This window comes from Rousettus aegyptiacus, unplaced genomic scaffold (assembly GCF_014176215.1).
Source record: "Rousettus aegyptiacus isolate mRouAeg1 unplaced genomic scaffold, mRouAeg1.p scaffold_m13_p_12, whole genome shotgun sequence".
NCBI classification, from domain to species: Eukaryota; Metazoa; Chordata; class Mammalia; order Chiroptera; family Pteropodidae; genus Rousettus; species Rousettus aegyptiacus.
The window spans coordinates 80701763-80725852 of NW_023416287.1; the positions used below are offsets into that span (position 1 = coordinate 80701763).

At 38.3% G+C, this 24090-nt stretch overlaps 1 protein-coding gene and 1 long non-coding RNA gene across 39 annotated transcripts in view; both read right to left on the minus strand.

Annotated features, from left to right (window-relative positions):
• Window positions 1-24090, minus strand: part of TCF4 (transcription factor 4) — a 334414-nt gene that overhangs the window by 12828 nt on the left and 297496 nt on the right. For 29 of the 38 annotated variants that reach the window (XM_036230077.1, XM_036230071.1, XM_036230075.1 and 26 more), the window contains 4 exons: window positions 23833-23900; window positions 22597-22675; window positions 20000-20076; window positions 17130-17333 (listed from right to left, as the gene is read on the minus strand). In XM_036230077.1, the coding sequence (XP_036085970.1) occupies window positions 17130-17333; window positions 20000-20076; window positions 22597-22675; window positions 23833-23900 (428 nt within the window). The remainder of the gene's footprint in view (window positions 1-17129; window positions 17334-19999; window positions 20077-22596; window positions 22676-23832; window positions 23901-24090) is intronic. The other 9 variants (XM_036230073.1, XM_016129103.2, XM_036230070.1 and 6 more) reach the window with 1 other exon arrangement.
• LOC118610049 lies at window positions 1254-17123 on the minus strand. Its single transcript, XR_004953735.1, has 2 exons — window positions 12959-17123; window positions 1254-12905 (listed from the first exon to the last, which is right to left on the minus strand). It is a non-coding gene; the product is annotated as an uncharacterized LOC118610049 (long non-coding RNA).

Genomic DNA, 24090 nt, shown 5'->3' on the forward strand with positions numbered 1-24090 from the left:
TTTCATTTCTTGAATTTCCAGAAGGGATGATTCTAAGTTGAAATCACTGAAGGTAGCCACCGATTTGAGCATAACAGAGATGTACACTTATATTTTAGAATCACTCTATTAAAATTTTAAGCCTTCTTTGTAGTCATCTGTGGCACAATTTAAGGTTAATATTTTGCTTTTCATTTAAAACGTATTTAGACATTGATCCTGCAATTTCTTTCTTTTCTTCTCTTCTTTTTTTTTAACCCCATCTGGATCACATTGGGATTAATTTTTATAAGAGGAAAAAAACCTCACAATCGATAACCTTATATTTTCTTTGGTTCAACTATTGTGGAAGACAATGGAAAGAATACAATGATAGGTTCTAACTAGAATTGTGTAACCATGGATAAATTACCGAAATCCAAAATGGAGAAAATAATACCAGAATTTCTAGAGAACAAGTCCCATGTTTATTGCAAGAAGCAGCAATATGAAAAACAACTGGTACGTAATCATTATAGATAGTGTTATGTGTTCTAACCGAAAATACTTGCACACGGCATAACGACGAGGGTCTGTGAGTTTCAGAGCCCTCAGATCTCAAGCTGCCTTCACTCATGATCATCTCTGCATTCCTTCTCTCTACTTTGTTCACACCCATTTGATTTTAGATCTTTCTCCTGAACGACAATAGCAAAATCTTAAATGTTACAATGTATGTTTGAGAGCAGGGTCCCAGCTCTATTTTTGTTTAGATTTTAGCCATACATGTTACTCAATTTTATTCATTTTCTACAAATCACCTTAGATTATCTCAAATAATGTTGATCATTTTCCAAAAAGGAAGTTGGGGAATAAAGATATCCTTAATGTTTTAAGGCCTCTCTTGTAAACTATGTCTATTCCAGGTCAAATGAATGACTGATAAGAGGTCCAGATCCATGTGATAATGAGCTCGATTCTCCAGGATCAATTCCATTGCCTGTGGCTGTGAAATAATATTCCAATCTGAAGAATCAGTGTTGCTTTGCATGTTTACTTGGCCACAAATGGCATGTCCTATTGACTTCTCTTTCAGAAACATTATTTCTGGTCACATAAGAGACAAGAAAAGAAAGACAGTATATGGCCGGTACAAATCCATCACCATAATAACTCATTGTATCTATACAAGGATCGGGATTTGCCCACCTCTCACACAACAGATAGACAATAATGTAAGGAAAAAGCAGATTCCTTCAACCCACACATAAATTCTAAGGATGGTGCCTTTTTTAAAAAAAGAAAATCTATACTTCATTAAAGCCCTATTTTGATAACCTTTTCATCTAGATAAGCAATAGTTTTTAATGTTGATGACAACCAGCCTATAAAGACTGTTAATTTTATCAGTATTGATTGTAAATTTTTTTTTTTGCAGTCTTTAAGGATATTCTTCTTATAGTTACATACGATGTGGTTTTAGATATATTTATGCTAAAAGTAAAATCTAAAAATTGTTCGATACTTGTTAATTAATTGATCAAAGAGTACGTTTATTAATTCCAGAAATAGTTACTAATTTAGTCCATGCTTGTCACTCTGTGAGGTGCTGGGATCACAGCAGTGAATAACCTGGATGTGGCCCTGGCCTCATGGAGCTTATAATGATCCTTCGTGAGATTTTTGGGTACTGATCATCAATTTAATGTGGAGGTTTTAATAGTAAGAACCAGAGCCTCGTTCAAGCTTGCTCAAGTAAAAGATTTATCATGAAGTGTTCTGTAATAAGGTTTTGGAACCAGAGAGCTCTCAGGACCTAAGGTTACTCCTTGTCTCTCACGAGCCACTTGGCCCACCACGTACCTCCGTGGGCACCCTCTGTTTCTCTCTGGCTTCTTCCCCCCTCACGACTCTAGCCTGGACTCTTCCTTTGTGGTATCTCATGGTACATTCTTTCCAGTTGCAGACCTGCCACTAAGTCCCGCCCTGTCTTAGTACTCCTGAGTTCAGAGTGCCCAGATCATCTGATGGTCTAGTTCATTATTTCGAAGCAAATATGGGCTGTCCTATGCATGGGCCACCTTAAGATCAGGTGTCCTCATTCCTGGTCCAATGAGCTACAAAAGAGGAAGAGGAGGCCAGATCATGTGCTTCAAACATGACTGCCCCTTCCACAAGCCCCATCGGTGATGGCTCTTATGTGCAAATATCTAAGTTACAGTGCATCTTAAGTCAAGTTATATTCAAATTCTGAAACAGCTATTTAAATTCTGTGTTAATTTGTCATCGAGGATAATTAAATAATTTTAAAGGTACAGTACTTCTTGGAATCTTGTAAGTATCACATCATTTTAAATAACCTTGCTTTCTGAGGAGAGGACTGCTATGATAGAAGGGCTTTTCAATCACAGTGGACAGAGTTTAAGGGCTTGGAGAGACTTCGAAATGTGGTAGGCAAAATTCCTCATGTTACAGAGAAGAAAGCTAAGGCTGAAAGGTTAGGTGACTTAGCGAACATCTAGTTAGAGGACTAAAATGGATTTTGAACTTGGAAACTTTATAACAACACTGAATAATTTGAGAGGATGTATATCAAATTTAATGGAAAAAAGTCTTGAACTTCTGTTTTAAAACTGTGTGTGTACACTTGTGGGTGTATGTGTATCTCTGTGCGTGTGTGTGTGTGTGTGTGTGTGTGTATAGATACAGATATGGATATGAAAATCATTTTAGTTGTCTTTATCAGAGGAAAAAAATATCGCAGTTCACCAACTCAGGCCAAGGCGAAGATGTCTTAACTAAATTACAAAATTTAATATTTGCTACAACTACTCCAACATAAACAGATTTAAAAGATATGCAGCTTCAAATTAGGTGGCTGTTGGCAAGGCCGTTTTTATATGGGGATGCGTACAGCATCCTGGTAAATATCCTTATCCTGATCCTCAAGCTAACAACAAACACCACAAACAAAAAAGACATCCAATGTTTCTGCTCTCTTTGTTTCCAGGGAGTATTGTGAAAGTAATTATTCTGTTGTATTTAAGAGGCCTATTTCATGGATGGGAAAATGTATTAAATTTCATTTGGCAGTTATTCAATCCTTGTTAATGTTATCTCCAGAGATAACTGCTTCGAAACAGGCTTTCAGACCTCAGTTCCTTCTCTTCTACCATAATCTTTCTAAAAGAGTGCAGGATGGGATATTTCAGAAACTTGTCATCAATTTCTAGACCAAGCAATAATGACACATCACCAGATATGCCATTAGAAACATTTTGGTATTATCAAAATGAAAGTTTGCTATTAATGCATTTGGTTCAAAATTTTTCTTTTGACAAAGATATTTTTTAAAAAGAATGGACAAAGAAAAAAGTCCTGGGAACTTTTACTTTCTTCTCTCTCTTTTCTTGTTTTGCCATAAACGTAAAAGAAAAGTTGATGGGCTTTTACTGTAATTAGACACCCATTGACACAGAAAACAGTTTTGGTTTCTGAACTGTAATCTCTCCATGAAATATCAATTATACATGACAGTTATAGAGCGCTAGATTTCAGTTTCAATTATCTTGCCAGATCTCTGTCATATTAGAGAAAGCAAACTTATTTTCCCAAATGTGCAAAATACCACTGAGTCCAAAAGTGCATCCTTTAAAGAGGTAGAAAGTGGTCATGAAATTTTTTTTTAATAGCTCACCGGTGGGAATCCAGAAGTTCATGAAATGGCAGCGAAAGATGGATACCGCGAGAAATAGTACCAGAGGCGCACTGAGATTCTGCAGAAAACAAGACCTATCTCTAATGACCAACTCTTTTGTGTGAGAACGGTTCAACATCGAGGACACCTTTCAACCACAAATATATTTCCATATTCCTCAGTTTAAAAGACTATTAGACTATTTTTTTAATTCATGTGATTAAACATTTAAAAGATTTTCCACTAAAGTCTGGTCTGGATTCAATTCTTTTGTTTGGATTTTAATTCTTCGGAGATGTTCTTTGGGAGAAGACTTCCTAACTGTCTTAGGAACACATGTTCCTTCCCCCCGACTCCCCAAACCTCACAGCTTCACTCCTGCTTTGCCTGAGATTTAAGGTAATTCTTTCTTGGGCAATTCTGGGGAGATTTATTTAATGGTTATTCTGCAAGTGATAAGATAATTTTTAAGAGGATTTAAACATGATCTAAATGACCCTTGATCTTGGCAGTGCTGACCTGTCATGTGATCAGCTAGGCCGAAACTCCCATGATGTCCACCAAAATAGTTCAAATGAATGATTCTGTGATCTAGTTTGAGAGATGCAAATGGCTGTTATCTGATTTCAGTTCATCTTTTTTTTTTTTCTTAACTCATAAGTCCCATCTATTAAAACTGTTTCATTTCTCCCCTCTGTATCTCCACCCTCCACCCCCAATTCTTGACATCATTTTCCTACAGCGGAAACCAGAACTGATGTAGCCCACCAAACAGGGCCTTCTCACCGTGGTTAACAAGAGTCCATTCCATCCTCCCCGCTCCCCAGGTAGCAGGCCGGTAAGAAGGGAACGAAGTTAACCCGCGCTTAGTGACCGAGCCCACCTAGCACGGACTGAGGTGGAATGCTGCAAGTGCTGGTCAGCAGTTTCTTTTGTTTGGTGTGAAGTGAAAGACAACTGAACACTCAATGAGCACTTTCGGATCCCTGTAGCGTAAGCACACCTGTGTGAGTACATGACCACGGGCCCGGCTTCCACACAAAGTGTTCCGTAGCCAGCCCAGGAGGTCCAGTGCCAGGGATTTATCCTTACTTAATTGGCCTTTATGTTTAAAATGCTTTTCTTATTATCCAAGAAACATGTGCTTATGGTAAAATACCTGAAAAGGAAGTGGAAGTGTAAAGAAGCTTGCCTGAACAAATGAAACATTTCTTTTGTATTGCTTTCTACTCACCTTTTAATGCCATATTCTCCACCCACCACTTGGGCTCTTGCATATCAAAGTTCCAGCATGGATTTTATTTATTCTACAGATCAGGTCTAAGATCAATACCTTATGCTTCTGCATCCTTCACCTTGACAGCCTAGGGCCATTCTAGGCCCCTCCTATTTTTAAATTCCTTAATCTCAAGCTTTAGTTATCTACTTGTGACCAGCTTGCTGAGTTCACTCCCACATCGCTGAGGCTTGAACAATGCCCCTCCTGCTTTGTCTTCCAGGGCTGGTTACCTCGCCACGACTCACCAAACTCTTCTCTTTTACTGGTGCCACGGATACCCTAACTCTAACTCTTCCTGGACTGTCCTGGATCTCCAGAGCTCTCATTATCTTGCTGAGCCTGGAGAGGGTTCCCTCCTGACTGTGATTATGAACACGCCCCTAAAACACACTCAAGGATTTTGTGTAATAGGATGGGGCATACACTTCAATGATTCTTTTCTGCTGCCGCTCATAAAGCCTATACTTGTCTTGAGATGTAAGTGTCCTCATGGCAAGGACTAGGTGCAGAGGTCACCGTACAGAGTCGCGGTATTACGATGAGTAATTAGATGCTTCCTAAATAGTCAATGATGACGAAAATAGCCTGCGTCCATGAGACTATTTCTGAAATCTAAAACCTTTGATTTTGTTAAATGTACAGAAAGCAGGTTTTGATCAAACAATAAACATTTTTTTAAATTCAACAAATGCCTTTTGAACATCAACTGTATGCATGACACTATTTAGGCATTTTGAGGAAAAATAATGAAAAATAGACATGTCTATCCCATTATAGGCTCTTATCTTAATGGTGGATTAATAGAACTGCTATATAAGGAAAAATAAGATGAATGTCATGAAAAAATACAGGTTCATGTAGGGTTTTAAAGGATAGGTGAAATCATATCTGACTGAGAAACCAGGACTACTTAGAGAAGAAGGTGGCATTGTAGGTAGGCTTTGAATGATTAGAATTTTGGTATATATCATCTACATATATTTTTAAAAACCTGATATTTAACATTAATTAAATAGTATCTCAACTTTAAGTGGAAGTTTAGGATTTCTATTTTTACATTTTAAGGCGGTGTTATTTACATAGTATATCAACACGCAGCTAAGAATTGCATATTAATATATTTTCATATTGTCAGACTAAATATTTTGGACAAAAAGTAGATTTTTTTAAATCTTTATAAACCTCAACGGCTTTGCTACAAAGCGAACAACATACGGCATTTGGACACAAATGGTACTTCACTGTATGTGTGTATTATTGGCCCAAATGATTCACTCTTATTTAACTGCAATGAAGTCTTTCATCTTCTAATAATAGTTTCCATATGACCAGTGGCTCTGCTATAAAGAAGATCAAAAGCGAAAGAAAGGATTTAATAAAAGAAAATGACATTAAGAGTAGCATTAAATCAGAGAAAAAATACCAATATCCAACTCTCTCTCTCTCTCTCTCTCTCTCTCTCTCTTTTCTTTAAGAATAAAGCTACCAAGCAGCTTCTCCAATATGTCATGAGAAGGCATTTTATAAGCAGTAGGTAGGTACAAAATCCACTTGTGTATGCTTTAGAGTGGCAAAGATGAAGTTAGGGGTACATGGGGAAGAAAGTCCCACTTAGAGGCAGGCTCGAGAACAGGTAACAGACCAAACGGCTAGTTTCACAGTCTAAAAGAGTACAAAGAAATGTGTCAGTCGCAGACATCTATCCATTTCTGTCCTTTTCTGTTCTATTTAATGGAGATAGACTTTTTGGTGATCCAGAGTTTCTCAGAGAATCATAACATTGCTCAACTTGAGTACACGAGTTCTGAGAAAGGAAGTTTTTTTTGGCAATGCACAGTGACTTGATATGAAGAGCCAACTTCCCAAACAAATCTTCTAGTTCTTTAAAAAAAAAAAAAAAAAAAAAAAAAAAACAAACTACAATGTTAATCTCTATTCCCGACTGGATAAACAGCTGCTAATAACCTCCAGCTCCCCGGGGAGGAGGCTGTTTCCTTTCATCTCCAGACTGGCGGATATCTGACGTGCACTGGACTTTAGTGACTCCACATGTTTCCTATTTTGCCTTTTTCAAAACTGCTCTGGCACTGGTCTTGCCAATTCAGGTTTCTTTTCTTCCTTTCCCTTAGATGGCACCCATAAACTCAGAGGACATAACTGGGTTATGGGACTACTTATTTGAAATTGTAGTTCTTTTGCTGTTGGTGTATTCAGAGAGGAAATTCAAGCACTTATAATATCTACGGGAAGCTAAAACCTTAGACTTTTGTATTTGAAGCCTTGTGAGGGAAATGACCATTTTGGTTTCTTTCATACCGAGCTAATTACTTACTCAAGGGCTGGCTACATTCGAGATACTGGACTTCTAATAGCATCGCTAATGCGATTACTTACGTCTATCTGTTTGCGTCCCAAATAAAGGAGCCAACTTCGACACTTTTTCCTCTAATAGGAAGTACCCTGAAGAAGATTACTGGGCCAGCCAGTCCCCAGAGTCTTTCTCACTTGTTCCTGAGCACCTGCTTTACTGGTGACCTCAGTTCTACACCTCAAGATTCAGACATTTCGCAAAACAGCTTTTTAAACAAAAACCAGCTGTTTCCCATCTAGACTACAGGGAGAAATTTTGGGCAGCTTACAGAAACATTACCCAGAGACTACCATTCTCCAATAACTTTCACACACTTTCAGCTCCAAATGAGACCCATCCATGTGCAGAAGCTGGGGGGAAGGAAAACGCGAAATTAAAACGTGGAAACTCAATACCTTGGTTTTTGACAATGTGTCCAATTATCTGCTCGAAAATAAACGTGGCTATTGTATCAGGATAATGCTTCCCCAAAGATGTCATTTAACTAATATTGGACAGATCTTGTGGTTAAACTCAACTTTAGAGTTTAAGACAATTTATGGATATAGAAGAAGCTATAATTATGCACAACTGTGAATGCCAACCAATTAGGTAGAATCCTCACATTTCAGAAATGTAGTTAAAGTTTTTTTTTTTTTTTAGGTTTTCACTCCTAAATCTGCTTTGCTTCAATCCTCTTCTTATTTTGAACCCATTTTACATTTCTGTTTTCTAAGCAATTAAGATACTTTTGATTTGAAAAATTTATAGCCACAATAAAAGTTAAAATAACACGACGGCCACAGATTTTGAAAAAATAAAAAATAAAATGGCCAAGGCCTAGTCTTGGCTTTTAAACAGTGCCAAGTTGCTCCAGTATTTTCTGTTTTGGTATGAATGACATAACTGAATTACTTCATGAGCTGCTACTTCAATTCCTAAGGGTGGAAAATTCCATGACTTAATTTAATTTGGATGTAAAAAAATATACACGAAGACTCGCTCTTCCTGTGGACTCTCATGTGAAATATTCGAGCCAATTGCTGTGCTTCGAGGAGGGGCTTTTCGCCCAGGGCAGCTCTGGTTGGGCACGGCCAGGGCTGGCACCACCCGGTGATTTCCTCGCCTCCACTCGTGCACATAAGATCCTCTATTTTCTGCATTTTTAAAATCATGTGTTTACTCTATGGCTCTGTAATGACCTGTCGAGCCTGTCTCTAATGGTCGAAATCCTACAGAGTCTCTAATATGAACTCCGTGGCACTTTCTGCAAAAAGCTTTTCCTAGCTGTCCCCTTAGGCTGGACAATGTTTACCCTTCTCCGAATTGCTTCTTAAGTCACTTAATTATTCTGTTTTGCATTATAGTTAGGCACATACTTGAGTTTCACTCTCCCAGAGTCACATGGCAGCAGGATCAGAGACATTTAGGTATCCCCTACAGGATCTAGAGCAAGGGATGAGTGAATGAACATTTGTATATTTTCTAATACATCCAATATATATTCCCACTCCTACCCCTAACTCTTCTTTCTTGAGAAAAGGGTAATACTTTTTTTTAATATAAGGGTTGTGCCTTTTCAAAATTATAAGTTTAGCATTGTGTCCTTGTTCCCATAAAAGTTCAGTAAAAAATATAATGGTGGCTGTGTCATTACAAGGTCTATTTGCTTTTCCCCTCTTTTATTTAAGAAGAAAGCAAAGTCAAAGTATGATGAGGTTATAGAATCTGTTTTAAATATGTTTTTATATTTTAAAAGTGGAGAAAACAAGTTTTTGTTTTTATTTAAAGTTCATAATGCCAGGATGCTAAACACATATTTTAGGGGGAAAAATGAAGAAATGAGGCTTGGTTTGTCCTAGAAGCATGAAGAAAGAGTGTCCTTTAGGTTTCATGGTCCGGCGTAGACTGACTGACTCTTGTTTTTAGGTCACAGGGGCTGAATTTGAGTAAAATAGGTATTGGGGGGAAAACAATGGGATATACCTAATTTGGATCCACTGCTGTGGGATCTGGTCATGCATCATGCTCCAATTGCTTGTCTTAAGGGTTGCTACTGGAGTGAAAATGGTAGCATTGCGATGGGTATATTCAAAAGCTCTTGACTTTTGTCTGAATTGATACATAAATATCAGATGGTGAGCTCAGAAATTCTGAAGCTGTTGTAACTAATCCACAGTTAAGAGGATTTCTTTGAGTTAGTCAAGACGAACACTATATGTTCTCGTTGAACATATACAGTCTAAGAACCAACAAACTCGAAGAAATAAAAGAGCAGCGTGGTGGTTGCTGGGAACTGGAAAAGGGTGGGAGAAATGAAGAGATGTTGGTAAAAGGGTGCAAATGTCCAGTTATAAGATGGATAAGTTCTGAGGACCTAATGTACAACACAGTGATAGTAATTAACACAGAGAAAGGTAATTATGTGAGAGAATGGTGGCATCGACTAACCTTATTGTGGTAATCATTTTGCAAAATATGAGTGCATTAAATCATCACGTTGGACACCTTAACCTTATATATGTTAAATGTTAATACTTAACTCGATAAAGCTGAGGGAAAATTTTTTTTTAATAAAACAAAGAGAATTTCTTTAAGTCTGTTCTTTCTGTTCTTTTTTCTCTTTATGTTTTCTTAAAATAAAGTGGCATTTCATATAGCTAACAACTACATTGAGGACACTAATCTGCTCTCAGAAACACTCAATAATTGTGGAGATTAGGAGAAATGGTGGAAATGAGAGGTAGGCAAATATCTTAATTAAAAAAAAAAAAAAACGACCTAGTAGTTTTAGAAAGATGAACTCGATGACTAAGATCTTGGGTGAAAGTTTGTAACAGGCTATTGAAAAGGCAGTTTCGAAGCGCTCTGAAATACAGGCAATAACCTCTTGAACTCAGTTTGCTTCTACTGAGAACAAGGCTTTCTGGACAAAGCTCATTTCCTCATTCACGAGAATGCTGCATGCCCGATGTCTCGTGATAATGCTATGGACAAAGTGATAAAAGGCAGACGGCATCAGATGAAAATCAGGTGGACAGAAGCGGCCCAACGAGCAGGGGATGATGTGGGCACAGAAATAACTACTGTACTGAACCTCGGGCTTTTTGCTTTATGGTCTCCCTGGTCAATATTTTTATTTATGGCTTTGATGTGGGCATCAATGGCACACATCAAATCTGCCAGCAACAGAGCTGGCACAATATGTGAGTGAGTGAGGAGGGCCTCAAGAAGATCCTTAGACTGGAAATAGATTGAAGGCTGAGGTATGAAATTTAAAGGTGTTGTGTGAAGTTTTGTGCTGGTACAACAAAAAGTATACAAGGATAGTTAAGAGACATGTAGCTCATGAATTTCAATTGATTACGAGTTAAAAATTTGTTAGCAGGATGATGAAGCCATCAAAAAAAAGCTAATAGGATCTTGGTAGGTGGCCTTAAAGAATATATATAGTATATTGAATGGGTCTAGTGATAGATCTATCCTAGGGTAACCTGGTAATTCCTTGAGCGATGTGTTCAGTTTGAAATTCTACACACCTAAAGATCCCAGAAAAAAAAATTATTTATATATTAGGGAGGATGCACTGGAAAGTTACAACGTCAAAACTTTTTAATAGAGAAAAAGTACCGAATAGATTCAAATATTTGTTGGGTTGACTTAGGGGTAACTCTGGGCAGAAAATGAGGACCGTGAAGAGAAGTAAATGTGGGCTGGCTGTGAGGAAGACTCGTCTATCATTTGATGGAAATGGGCTTTGTGGTCATTTTGAACTGCTCACCCTTGAAGGAAGGAGGCTGATAGAGACTTGCTGACTGCTTGGAAGGGGCGATGTGAATAGAGATGACTTCTCAGGTCTCTGAGATTCTATGGTAATAACTGCTTAGAAAAGGAATTTTGTGGACTCAGAATCCATGAAAACACAAGAGTGAACATAATGGAGCCTCTACAGATCACAGCTTTGTTGAAGAGGTCTGCATAGAAACAAGGTTCTCTGACTTCTGCCACTCCCATGACTACATACCAGTAAGCACTACCCAAGAAATCACACCTCTGCCCATTACCCTCTGTCACTGCTAAGTATGATTGGTGGAACTATGTAGCAACATGTGGCAGGGAGCCAAAGGGCAACTGAAGAGTTTTCTTGGGTTTCATGAGTTAAGTCAGAGTAACAGAACGGTTCGTAATACCAGCCACAGTTTTGAAATTGCTATGGTATTAGGTTAGAGAGGAAGTTTGCTGCAGTAGTGTGGGATTTAGTACAAAGAGTGCTGGTCTCATTGCTTGCTCATCTGGTTTTTAATCCCAGCTTGGCCAATAACTATAGAGGATCCATGCTAGGGTCACTTCTCTTTTCTGGGCCTCAGTCTTTGGCCATAAAATAAAGGCCATAGGCTCAGGGACTTCTGGGGTGCTTTTATAATCCAAAATTCAATGGTCCTAAATCTCAAGAATTATGAAAGCAAAACTAATTTAAATTGTTCATCCTCTGGGGCGCTAGGTAATAAAAGTTCTCCCGTGTTTAATGTCAGTTAAATACAAAGGTGCTTCTTCACCTAACAAATGGTCTTCTGATAAATTCTTTTAAATCCAAAGTCAAACTAAAAATGCTATTGATCAGAGGGAAACTGGGCTAAGATTGGCGTCTATCAGTGGTTTCTGAAGCGTGCAACACCCCACTGGGGTGTCCTAGTAAGGGGTCACGGGATGCTGTAGAGAACAGGTGTGGGTGTGAGTTCATAGGGCTCCTCCACCCCTAAGTCAACTAGAGCAATTAGATCCTTAGGTGATCACTACTCCTCTACCAAGGGACGATGTGATCCCTCGCTCTCAGATAACAGAGCTGGGGCTGCCCCCCCTTATGGAGCTGACCATACTGCCGCAGCGACTTGTTTTTAAGTGTGTCCTTTCTTACTAGACTGTGAACCCCTTGGGAGCAGAGACCATCTCTTAGCATAGAGCCCGGCATTTGGTTACCATTTGATAAATGGTTTTGAAATGAATAAATGGACTTAAAACAAAAAGGATCCGGGAACCACACTAATATTATGTATTAATAGTATAGGAGCTTTTTAGCTAAACGATCCTATCGTTGCTGGCTCTCCTGACAAGTAATTAGACGCACATACAGAGTCGCATGAAGACATTTTTGATATGGGTTTTGTTCTTATTCAGTTAAAAGAGGAGATTAGGTCATCTGCAAGGCTATCTTTCAGGTCTCATCCGTGGACCTGAATACTGAATGAATAATGAAGACAATTATATTTGGAAAATTGCCATTTCAATAATTTATAAAAAATCTAATTCGATATCAGGATTAACCATGGAGATAGATCAGAGGCACAGAGGAGATTATACCTGGGTAAGAGTTTCTGATGAGGTTAGGAACAAACCCAGCTGTTTTCTTATTCTCCCACATTCAGAGGTTTCTGATCTGATTCTATTGGAAAAGTGGGTGGTTATAGTAGGAAAAAGGACTTAAAATTTATTACTTTAAGAACCCTAGGAAGGAGAGTTCACACCTCTTGCCACTTTGCACAGACATGTGGATTTAAGAGTAAGTGTTTACACAATGTGGGTTTTAATCAAAATACTGCCACGTTGGAGGAAAAGTTCTTTACCTTTGGGTAGAGAGCTGCTCTGGGAACTTCATCGTGAGATAAAAGTTCTTTACCTTTGGGTAGAGAGCTGCTCTGGGAACTTCATCGTGAGATACCGGGACTCTTCTTTCATCGTAAACGTTTACCAGGATTTGAAAATCACAGGCTCTTTTCGCCTAAAATTAATTCTTAAAATACGTACCTACAGACAATCTCTGGGGAGTACTCATGATAGTAAAAAAGGACATGTGGTTTGGAGTCAACGTATCTGAGTTTAAATCCAGCTTTGTGACTTGAGACGGCTCAAACCTACGGCTCATTTGAGCCTTAGACGTAAAATGTACGCCATTACCATCCTCACTGGGCTCTTGTGAAGACTGCGTGACATGACATACCACGCACCTAGCAGTGGGGCTGGCAACTTGTCAGGCACACAGAAAATGTGTTTCCTTTCTTCCCTTTTAACCGATTATTTACTGGGATGGAAACAAAATGTAACACATGGTACTCAAGGAATTTACGACATAGTTGGTAAGGCAAAAGTCTTACCTACAAAAGATATACAGCTGTGCATAACTAGGAAAGATAAATATCTAGCCAATCGTATGATTCCCAGTGCTATGAGTGTAGGAAGAAAATGACCATCACAGGTGGAGGTAGCAAGGGAAGGCTTCTTGGAAGAGGCAGAATTTGAATCAGAACTTTGAGAATCGGTGGGGTGAGATGAACAGGGAGAAGTGGGTATGGCAGGCCAATCCAGATAGCTATAGAAGTGTCTCGTTAGAATATCAAAGGGAAATTCTGATAATATGCACAGACTGGTATTGCTGGAAAAGTTTTTGCATATTGGGATGGCTAAACATAAGGCTTTTGGTAAATGGCAATGGGACTTTATAAGCTAGGCTAGAAATTGGTCTTTATCTTGTAGATAATGAAAAGCTGGTGAAGGTTTTTGCACAAAAAAGAGCATGGCCAAATAATATCATTTAGAAAGCCCACAAGTATACAACATTCATTCTAGTGTTATGAGCCATGCTGCTGTGAAAAAAATCCCTTTCATTATACTAATACTTAGTGAATCACTGAAGACCTACTTCAGAACTCCAAGGAAAACATTTTATGAATCAAAAGCTAAGTACAATATGTTAGCAATTAAATGAGATAACATAATAGCTGAGGCAGAACCACGGTTTTTCCCCCACCACGATTTCAAGCTGCTGCAGAAAGAAATGCTTATATCATCTTCCAAGTTATCAAGCCATTTCGTTTTGATTTTTAGAAGGCGGGGAGAGAGGAAACGAGAAGAGGATTGAAGGTCGAGGGGATTCAGAGCTGTCTATTCCGTAATCAGAAGGAATTATTAAGGAGGGTCATAAAGCAGGTTTGCTCAGAACACAACCTGCCCCGGGATGGGTGTTAAGTTACTATACAACTTGCTTCTCCTCCAGAACAAGTGAAGGTGTGTAGTTGGGAAAGAAACTCCCACCAGCGCTGGCTCGGCCACAGTTTCCGGTGCATACCTCCCACTGCTACTTTATTTACTGCAGCTGGCCTAAGTTTTATAGCCTGTTTCATATATTAAAATTCAAATGTGGAAAACATTACCAGTATCCTCCTTGAATTTTTTTTTTTTGTTGTTGGGGGGTGCGTGTGTTTTTTTCCCTCTTCCCCTTCAACTTCCTTTTTATTGTGGAATGTATCAAATGGTCAAAGGCTAACTTCAGACTGACTAAATTCAAAAACTATTTCCTTTGTTCTTATGTTTGTGTTTGAAAATTCATACCAGTTTGCACAAGGAAAGAAATGACAATCCCATCTCGTTCACACGTGTTATAGAGTTTCAGGCTGAGGAACCTGGATCCTGGGGGCACACTGAGTATTTTTGAGAAGGAAAGAGACTGCAAAACCTTACTTGGTTTAAAGGGCAGCAGGTTGTTGTCATGTCACATATTTGGACTTACTCTACTGTCTGGCTGGTTCTGTGGCCATCCTTGACGGAATTATAAATGTCTTCAGAGGACTGGGTAAGAAATTTTCCTCATTAGCAAAACCAGCACCTTCATTGCTTCAGCATGGTTTTTTTTTTTTTCCCCCAAAATAAAATCAAAGACACTTCTGTGTAATATTGGCCGATTATATCCCTTCTTTCTATTGCTCTATTCCATTCTATCTTTCTCCTCTACCTGGGTGCATCCAACTTCTCATCTCCAAAGATGTTTCTAGTATCCTCCTCCTATCCCACCTCTGAATCAGACTCAAAGAGGAGGCAATTCAAAGGTCAAATAGTTCCAAACAGCATCTATGTATAGTTTATTATTTTAAAGAACCACTTAACCTACATCTGGTATTTAAGAGCAAACTTAACATATTTATGGAAAAAGCTGGCTCTGAACAATGCCCTGGGTGCACGTTGCATCCGTTTAACATATGCAAAACGAACGCAGCTACAAAAATTAAACTATTTTTCCCTTGATTGAGAGCAGATATACAGAAATGGTTATAAGTCACAGATCTGGCTTTTAATAAAGCCAGATTTCTTAATTAAAAGCAGTATTGTTTAAACATTGTAGTTAAAAAAAAAGAGCTGTACAAACTAAAATCTCATATTATATGCATCCCAAGTGTATTTAACACATTACCTGAGGCCAAGCTAAATTAAAATCTAGACTTTCCTTTTGTTAACTCTTAGCAACTGCCATGAATAGACAAACAATTTCTACTCAATGATGAATTTTTAGGGTAGAGGTCAAGGAAAAGCAAGCAAGGAAAAAAAAAAAGATTTAGCTTTGGCATTCAAGAACATCTTTCCACGTTTTAGAAGTGAGTTCATTGCTTCTATTTATAAATCAGTATTTTTGGTTTCAAATTGGTTGCAGGTTTCCATAACATGCCACTCAGGATGGTACTCTTACTCTTTTATTAAGAGAAATTGAAAAGAGGGCAGGAGAATACTATTAAGCACAGAGCCTCAGAATAACCTGTAGTTATTTTTCATTCTTCTGGAATAATCGTTAAACAAGAGACTTTTTAGTGATAACGGAAAACAGACCTTCTCTAAACAACTTTTTAAGAGCCCATAAGTTACAAACAGGACATTAAGGTGTTTGCTGATCAGGCAAAAGTTTGTAAGGAGCAGAATTACACAGAATTACTAATTACATTAAATTCTCCACTCGTTCAGTCATCTTATTAAAGTCATCACTTAATATTTTGTTAGGAAGATTCTTCTGAGTCTTCTTAATCACTCCAAAAAGGGATGCACTCTCAAATTCTTAGCAAAAGTAAGGGGCAAAATTGAAACTCTAATTGTGACATAGACAAATCTGCTTAATATTATTCAGATAAAGATTTATGAATATGTAGCCATAAAACTGTATTTAAATGACATGGTCCTATACCACACATTTAGACAGAAAAACACACTATATATTTCTACCTTCCATTTTCAGAATCAGAAGTCATTGATTTAGTTTCCTTAATTAAAAAAAAAAAAATTCACCATATTCACATCTGAAATGCCGGCAGTGCAACATGAACATAAATTGGGCACTTCAACCAAAGTCACCAAGATGAAGAATTTAAACACCAGCAATGAATGACCCAACAGTGCTCTCTTAGGTATGTACTTAAGTGAAGCAAAAACCTGTGTCCACACCAAAACTTGGACAAGGATGTTCATAGGACCATTATGCATAAAAGCCAAAGAGCAGAAATAACCTAAATATCCATCACCCAATTAATAGATAAATATAATGGCTATCTATATAACAAACTATTGTTTATCAATAAAAATGAATGACACTTTCATATATGATAAAACATGCATAAACTTTGAAAATATCATGCTAAGTAAAGGATGATAGAAAAACACACACCACCATGTAATACACAATTCCACTCAAAGGAAAAGTCTAGAACAGGCAAATTGGTATAGAGAAAAAGTAGATCAGTAGTTGCTAGGGACTATAAAATAATGGAGAGTAACCGCTAATGGCAATGGAGATTTTTTTTTTTTTTTGCTGGGGGAAAAATGTTCTAAAATTAGACTGGTGATGGTTACATAACCCCGAGAATATACTGAAACAGTGCATTGGAACCTTAAATGGGTGAACTGCATGTTAAGAGAATTATATCTCAATAGGGCTGTTTACAAAAGAAAAAAAAAAAAACAGAAGCACTAGTATCTATACTTAAAATTCTAATTCTACACAATAACTTCTGGAGCCCGCAAATTTCATCACTTACCATGAGTGAATGTCTGTTGGCGGAAAGAAGACCGGTTCCATACCCTGAGCCCAGACCACCCATTGCTCCGTTATGAGACGGTCCAATGATACCATGCATGTCCCCATGGCCACCGGGCATAGCTGTGGACGGGCCCACCGCATGATTCCGGAGAACGTGAATAGCATCATCCAGTCTTTCTAAACGATCTTCAATTCGGCTTTGCTGTCGGTTAATAAATGACGTGAAATTCGATTTAGTTTGAAATGCGTGCATAGGTTAGATAAGTAAAACCTGAGTTGACACAAACCACGCTTTGAGTTTCTAAATATGTTTCCAATAAAGTTTATTTCCTTAAATGATAATAAAAGTAGTGCCCTTCCTAGAAAACTGGTGAAAAATGTTAATGTCATAATTATAGTGTTATTTTTCATAAATAAAAATTCAGTGATTCTCCCAGGACATCATAATATACATATGCTATACTATCTTGCATTAGTTTGCAAGAGAATTTATATTTACTCTAGAAAAGAAAAATATTTACTAAATTTAAGGAACATTATGACAGACACTGGTTAAAGATTTTAAAAAATTAACAATGAAAAGTTTGACCTATTTATGGTTTTCTCAACTAAATGACCTTCTTAAAGGCGTATTTCCTTAGTCTCCTCTGTGGCACGTGACACAGTGCCAAATAGCAAGTCAGGGACAGGTAAATGCGTACAGACTGCAACTTCTTACTGAGTACTTCGATTTTTACCTGTGATTTTGCTTTCTATCTTTTATCGCCAGCTCATGTATATATGTAGAAAGAAGTGGGGACTTGAAATGATTACAGAAAAAAAACTTCAACAATCTGTCAACCAAAGTGGTATGAGATGTCAAGACTCAAGAATCACAAATTTTTCAATTAAAGTTCACCAGGGGCTCCTAATTGATGTTAAATTCCTTACTATACTATAGAATTCACTACCTTATACAATTAAAATTACAGTTAAAGATCCACTGACCCTTGTTTTTCCACCTCAGCTGTTAGGATCCTAGTCTTATGCAACTAGATAAGGCCTATGTTATAGTTTTTGGTGCAGATAAAGGACATGTAGATACGTATTCATTTTTTTCAGTGTGATCGATGATGATAGCAAATAAACCTCTGCATACTAACTATTCTCAAGGTTAACATATACCATCCCACTGGGTCTTTTTACTACGTGTGTTAAGGAAAGCAGGAAAGACATTATGATCCTTTCCATATAAACATGCAAATGAGGCTCGAAGAAATTAAATGAATTAATTACTGAGCATTACGCTGCCAGGAAGTGGTAAAATCTGGGTTGAAATCTAAGTCTTCTGACTTCAATTCTAATGCCTCTTTGTACTAGATCATGCTACAATCCGCTTTGATTTCCAATGGGCTGTGCAAACAGATGTACCGACTCTACTGTATGAGAAAAACAATTTCTGATTATTCTACACTGACAGGAAGAATGTGTGTCTAATATAGTTAGTCTGTGGTACAGAGCATTCTGAGTTGGTGGGCTCTGGCTGTTAAGAGACCTCCCTTAAACTCCTAGCTCGGCTATTAATGTGACCTTGGAAAAGTTGCTAACTTTTTTGAGTCTATGCCTCTTAATTTATAAACATGGAAATGAATATATACACTTCTGAATGTAAACGTAAGCATGAAAAGAAATAATGCATGTGCCTGTGACCCTTTCTGGCTTACAGCTTCCCGGCGGAGAAAGCAGTTTCTGCTTTCAAATACCCTCTTGAGTGTTGAGAATTCAAAGAGAACTGAAGGTTTTTTTACAACTATAAACCCAACCTTTACAGTTCTACAGTTGGACAAAATCGGTTTTGATAGATGGGTCCCAGGAAATAACTGAAGGAGGTAAACGCTTCAAATAGCTATGGATTATTTGGCTGTCGGGTGCAGGTTCATTGGGTAAGTAGGTAGTGCATATACATGTTGTTTCACTTGATAGCTGCCTTTACCTGAAGTGTCTAGCTGCATGATTCACACACTATGGCAAGGAAGAGAACAACAAAAGGGGAAATTCACCTTTGTATTTGACTTTTTAGAAGGGAAGAAATAAAACCTCGAATGGCTGACAACACAATATTCGATAGATAAATCTACACCTTCTTCCATGTTCCATCTTAAAATATGGGGAAAAAGGGGCAACGACCTGGAAAAACGAACAGCTCCTTGCTGCTCCACTCCTCCCCATTTGATTCATACAGAGTCTAGATACTGCAGAGAGCACCGGGGTTCCGAGCATATCTCCAGCCCCACCACTGTAAGCTGAGAAAGACTGGAGTGTCAGACACTGAATCATCATGTGACTATTTATAATATGAATTAAACTCATGCAAATTTTCAGCTATTCCCTACTAGAAGAACAGAGATTTATGATTTTGGTAGATCACTACGAGAACCAAAGTGAACAAGGAAATAGCAGGCTTCTTATTCCAAGGTCAAGAGGAAAACTCCTATAAACCTGTTCTTCTGGAAAGCAGGGTAGAGATACATAACATCCTCAGGTTCCAGCTACACAGCTGAGTTAGAAGTGCAGTGCTCACATCAGCAGTCATTTAATCACGGACAGGGAACTTTCCCCAAGATGGGAAAGAAGCCTTTACCCTCCTAGGAATTTTAATCTTTTATCTAGCCCTGGATCTTTAGAGCCCAGATACTGTAGTAATATCTGGGTTACAATATATAAGCAGGAACAAGCATCGTCTAATTCTGGCTTTAACCAAACCTGTGGGCTTAACGTCATTCTGAAGTCCCTATTGGTGAAAATAAGAATCTTGGAGCGTGAAATAGATGCAAAAAGAGAAACAGGGTCTGAAAACGGCTAGAGGAAAGACCGGCAGATTAGACTCACCAAAGAGTGAAGGGGTCCTTCGTAGTTAGGAGATGATGAGGCCTGTCCTCCATTTCTGGACCAAACAGCTGTGCCTGCTGATATTAAAACAGGAATTACAATGAGATCTATGTAATCTTAAAAATAATCTTACCGACATTTTAAACAGTTCTTTTAGAAATAGCAATGCTGATTTCCATTTGGACCATAAAGTAAACACGTGTAAATCCTCCATACAAGAATTTGGGGGCAAGAAAACTATTTTAATGTAAAATATGTAGAATTTACGCAGACTCAGAATTCTTTCACGCTTCCTCCTGAAAGGGAACCTTTGATAGATTCCGAGTTTTAGCTAGAGAAGTGTTCCTTTGCTGGAAAAGCATCGCCACATTGTCAAGGTACTGCTAGGAGCACAAAGGGAGGCTTCTGTTACACCTTCACGCGAGGCCAGTTTGTTAAGCCAAAATTCTCTCACCAATGAAAAACGGCTTTGCTACTTGTTTTTAAAATGACCCAGAAGGAATAAGCCTTTGGAAACTTTTTTAAGGATGTAAGATTAGTTGGCAATGATCCACAAAACCAGACATTTAAAAACTCAATATAACGATAGTACTAAGTAAGTAGTTTCTTCCAAAGAGAATATATATATTTTTTTGATTCACTAAACTTGAAGGTAAAGAAAGATTCATGCTGCAACATTACATGTTTAACCTCCTACTTTTAAATTTAAAATTATACACATTCACTGTAGAAAAGCTAGAAAATAAATAATTCAAGGAAGGGGCGGGGGAAATCTATGATCTCACTGAAATCTCATGCCCCACCACAGTTAGCACTTTAAAAATTCACTCTTCCTGTCATTTCTGGGTGTGCATATATATGTATTTTTATGCTAAATAAAAATAGAATATTTTGTTCAATTACTTTTAGTGACAGAATCTGGTCACCGCCATCGGTGTGAAAATAGCAATCTGTCCCCATGTTTACATCTTTGTGAAGTTCCTTCTTCCTAACATGTGGGTCTTCCATGATGAACTACTAGGACCCCCAAAGTAGCCTTGTTTCTTGCATCTCCCACAAAGAGCATACTGCTCAGGTTTAGGGTATTGCGGGTGTTTTCTGGAAGGAATTGTGCATTCTAAAGTTATCCTCCCCCTACTGACCTAGGAGTGCTGTGGAAGAATGGTGAGCCCTCTGATCGTCTGAGCTCCGATACTGCTACTGACGTAGCCTCAGCAAGTCACGTCCCCTTTCTGAGCTTTGTACACTCGTCTGTAAAATCTGAGCGCTAGACTACACTAGTTGTTCTCAAATTTTTTTAGACTTCAGAATTTTTTCCTCCAAATTATAAAATAGACAAAATTAGAGCTGTTTTGCTCAAAATGCGAAACTTGGGGTTCTTCCTGCTCAGATCCCTTCATCACTCTCCTTACTGGGCCCGATGCTGTCTTGATCTTTCTCTGGCTCTGGACATGGAGGCTTATGATTATTTTCCAGAGCTTAACAATATGGCACTAAGCCAGAAGAGTATAACAATTCTGAACTTCCCTTTCCTGTTCTGTTACGAAAAATGTTTCATCGTGGTTCTGTTATCCTCTTCTATCGTCTCTATTTCTTCCCAGTTTCAATTTCGTCTCTCTGGACATGTGGGTTTAAATGTCCCGCTACCCTACTCCATTCTGTCACCCCCTCGCCCCACGTCAATGGAGGCTTGGAAAAGGCTGTTGTTAATAAATCCCATGTAAGCCACGGCCATGTCCTCTGACAGCTTGGTGGCAGTCTGAAACCCCTCATTCAGTCCCAGGGAACCCAGTATATAATGGGCCATGTGAGTGTTGCATGCAGGGAATAATGCAGGGATGGGGACATTAAGCAAGTGACTCCACTACGAATTACGCTGAGGTCAGGTTTCGATGAGGTAGAGACGTGATTTTTTCATTGTTGTCGTTGTTGTTGTTAGAAGCCACCTGTCCTCTTTCCAAAGAGAAGAGACACACACTAGACAGGGTCTTCTGGAAGCATTTATGTCAGAAGGGGAACGAGCCTCTTAAATGAATCTCTGAAAAGTGAAATGCTGCACTAACATAATTCGACAACCTATAATTTTATTATTTAAAGCCATGGGTCATGTAATTTGTTATTTTTAAAGGCACATATCCTCTTTTACTCCACATGGTTACTTCGCAGTTTATTTACAAAATTATAGTTTTCCAAATATTCCAAAGGCATGGACTTTAAAGAGGGAATTTGGGAAGGTTAAAGTATCTGTGGGAAAGGATCCTTTTGAATGATCTACATTTATGACTATATTTACTACCTATTGCAGTATGTTATTCTGTTAAGTACCTTCTACAGAGCTAGGACAAGTTTAAGGACAAAGTTTTCCATTTGCCTATGTATTCTAAAAACATCTAATTTTTAAGAAAACTTTTGGGTATAAATGACTGTACCTTCATAGGGCAGTCTGTCTCTCTCACTCCTTTCTATTTGTTTGGGAATATCATGTTTTGAGCTTTCAGGGAGAGTGAGTTTCTACCTCCTAGTGCAGAAAGTACAAGGGGACATGGTTTAACCCACCGGCATTGCGGAGGAGTGGGGGCAGGGGTGAGGTACAGTACCTGAGAGGGAAGGAGGAGAGCCCACGGGGGTTGAAGGGTTTGATGAAAAGCTGTTGTTAGTGTGATCTGGAGAATAGATCTTAAAACAGTGGGGAGAAAAGAAACAAACCCTCGTTATTAGGAACAATCAACAATTTTGTAAACTACGAGGTGTCAGTGCAATTCGTTAAAAAAAAATTTACAAGTTACAAAATACATTTAATAAACAACTATAGTACCCATGGTCTAAAATGAAACACTTAACAATTACTTTAATTTTTCAAAATAAGAATTATTGAGGTCATATAAGATAGTCGGAAAAGAAATGGACTGGAGGTCAGCAGACTTTCGTTCTAGTCCTTTCCTTCCCATTTCCTACGTGGCCGTATGGCTGCGAGCAAGCCAGAGATACCTACAACTTTCATCCCCCTCCATAAAACACGTCAGACGGTATTGTCTTTAAGACTGTTGTCCAACTCCTTCCTCACTGTAAGTAAGGCATTTGATCCTAAGACATAAGAATGCCCAGATTCAATAAAAACTTTTACTTTGTCACGATGCTAACATAAATCAAACTTATTTTAAGCTCCCAATGGTAAGGAAAAATCAACTGAGGAGACCAAGTGTCAGAGCAAGAAATCTCCACTTAGATTTGTAAATGACCACGTTTAGCTTTTGAGGACAACACCAGGTATACTTCCTCAGACAAAAAAGGTGCGTCAGGTGTTTCGCTCGTGAACATGCAGGAAATGTTCAGTTGTAGTCTCTTGACAGTGGGCGGGTAAAGCGGAGAAGCTAAGTCCTCAGGTCCTCAAATATGTGACAAATTCTCATGGACCCCAGTCATGGCCTTTTTTTTTTTTTTTTTTTTTTAAATGGCTTTCCAATGTGTTTTAGAATAGCTCCTAGCAAAAGTCAGTCTTAGTTGGCCAATGAGCACTCATATGACCTTAGAGAAAAATAAGAAATCAAGATAGAAACTCTATACACCTAAAGGCCCTGAGAATACCCACAAATCCATTACTGGAGACCACTTAGCACCGTTATGAGGAGACAAGAAGGAAGAGGCCAGCCATGCCCTGGAAGCTTCAGAGATTTCTCCTCAAATTTCCCAATGATCATTATGCAAGAAAGTTAGCATTTCCAAAAATCAAAGCTATTTGCCGTTCATTTCCTAAAATTTCAAATGTCCACTTGTGATTAAAGTTCAGCCTTCTACAGTGGTACATGTGAAGTCCAAAGTCAATATTTCCTCACCGAAGCAAGTGCTTTCCCCAGAGCATCTCCGGTCTGGGAGCTGCCTGCTGCCCCGCTTCCTCTATTTGCTGCAAAAACAAAAGGCAGAATATGAAAAAAACCAGGCAGGGAGAAGTCTAACGATTTTCTATTCCTGGTCCATTTACTCACAATTTAATTGCATTTTTAATGCTAATTACAACACATTAATCTTTAATTAGCATTAATTTGTTTGCTGAGGTAGATGTCAAATATATTCCTGCTACATTTTTTACAGAT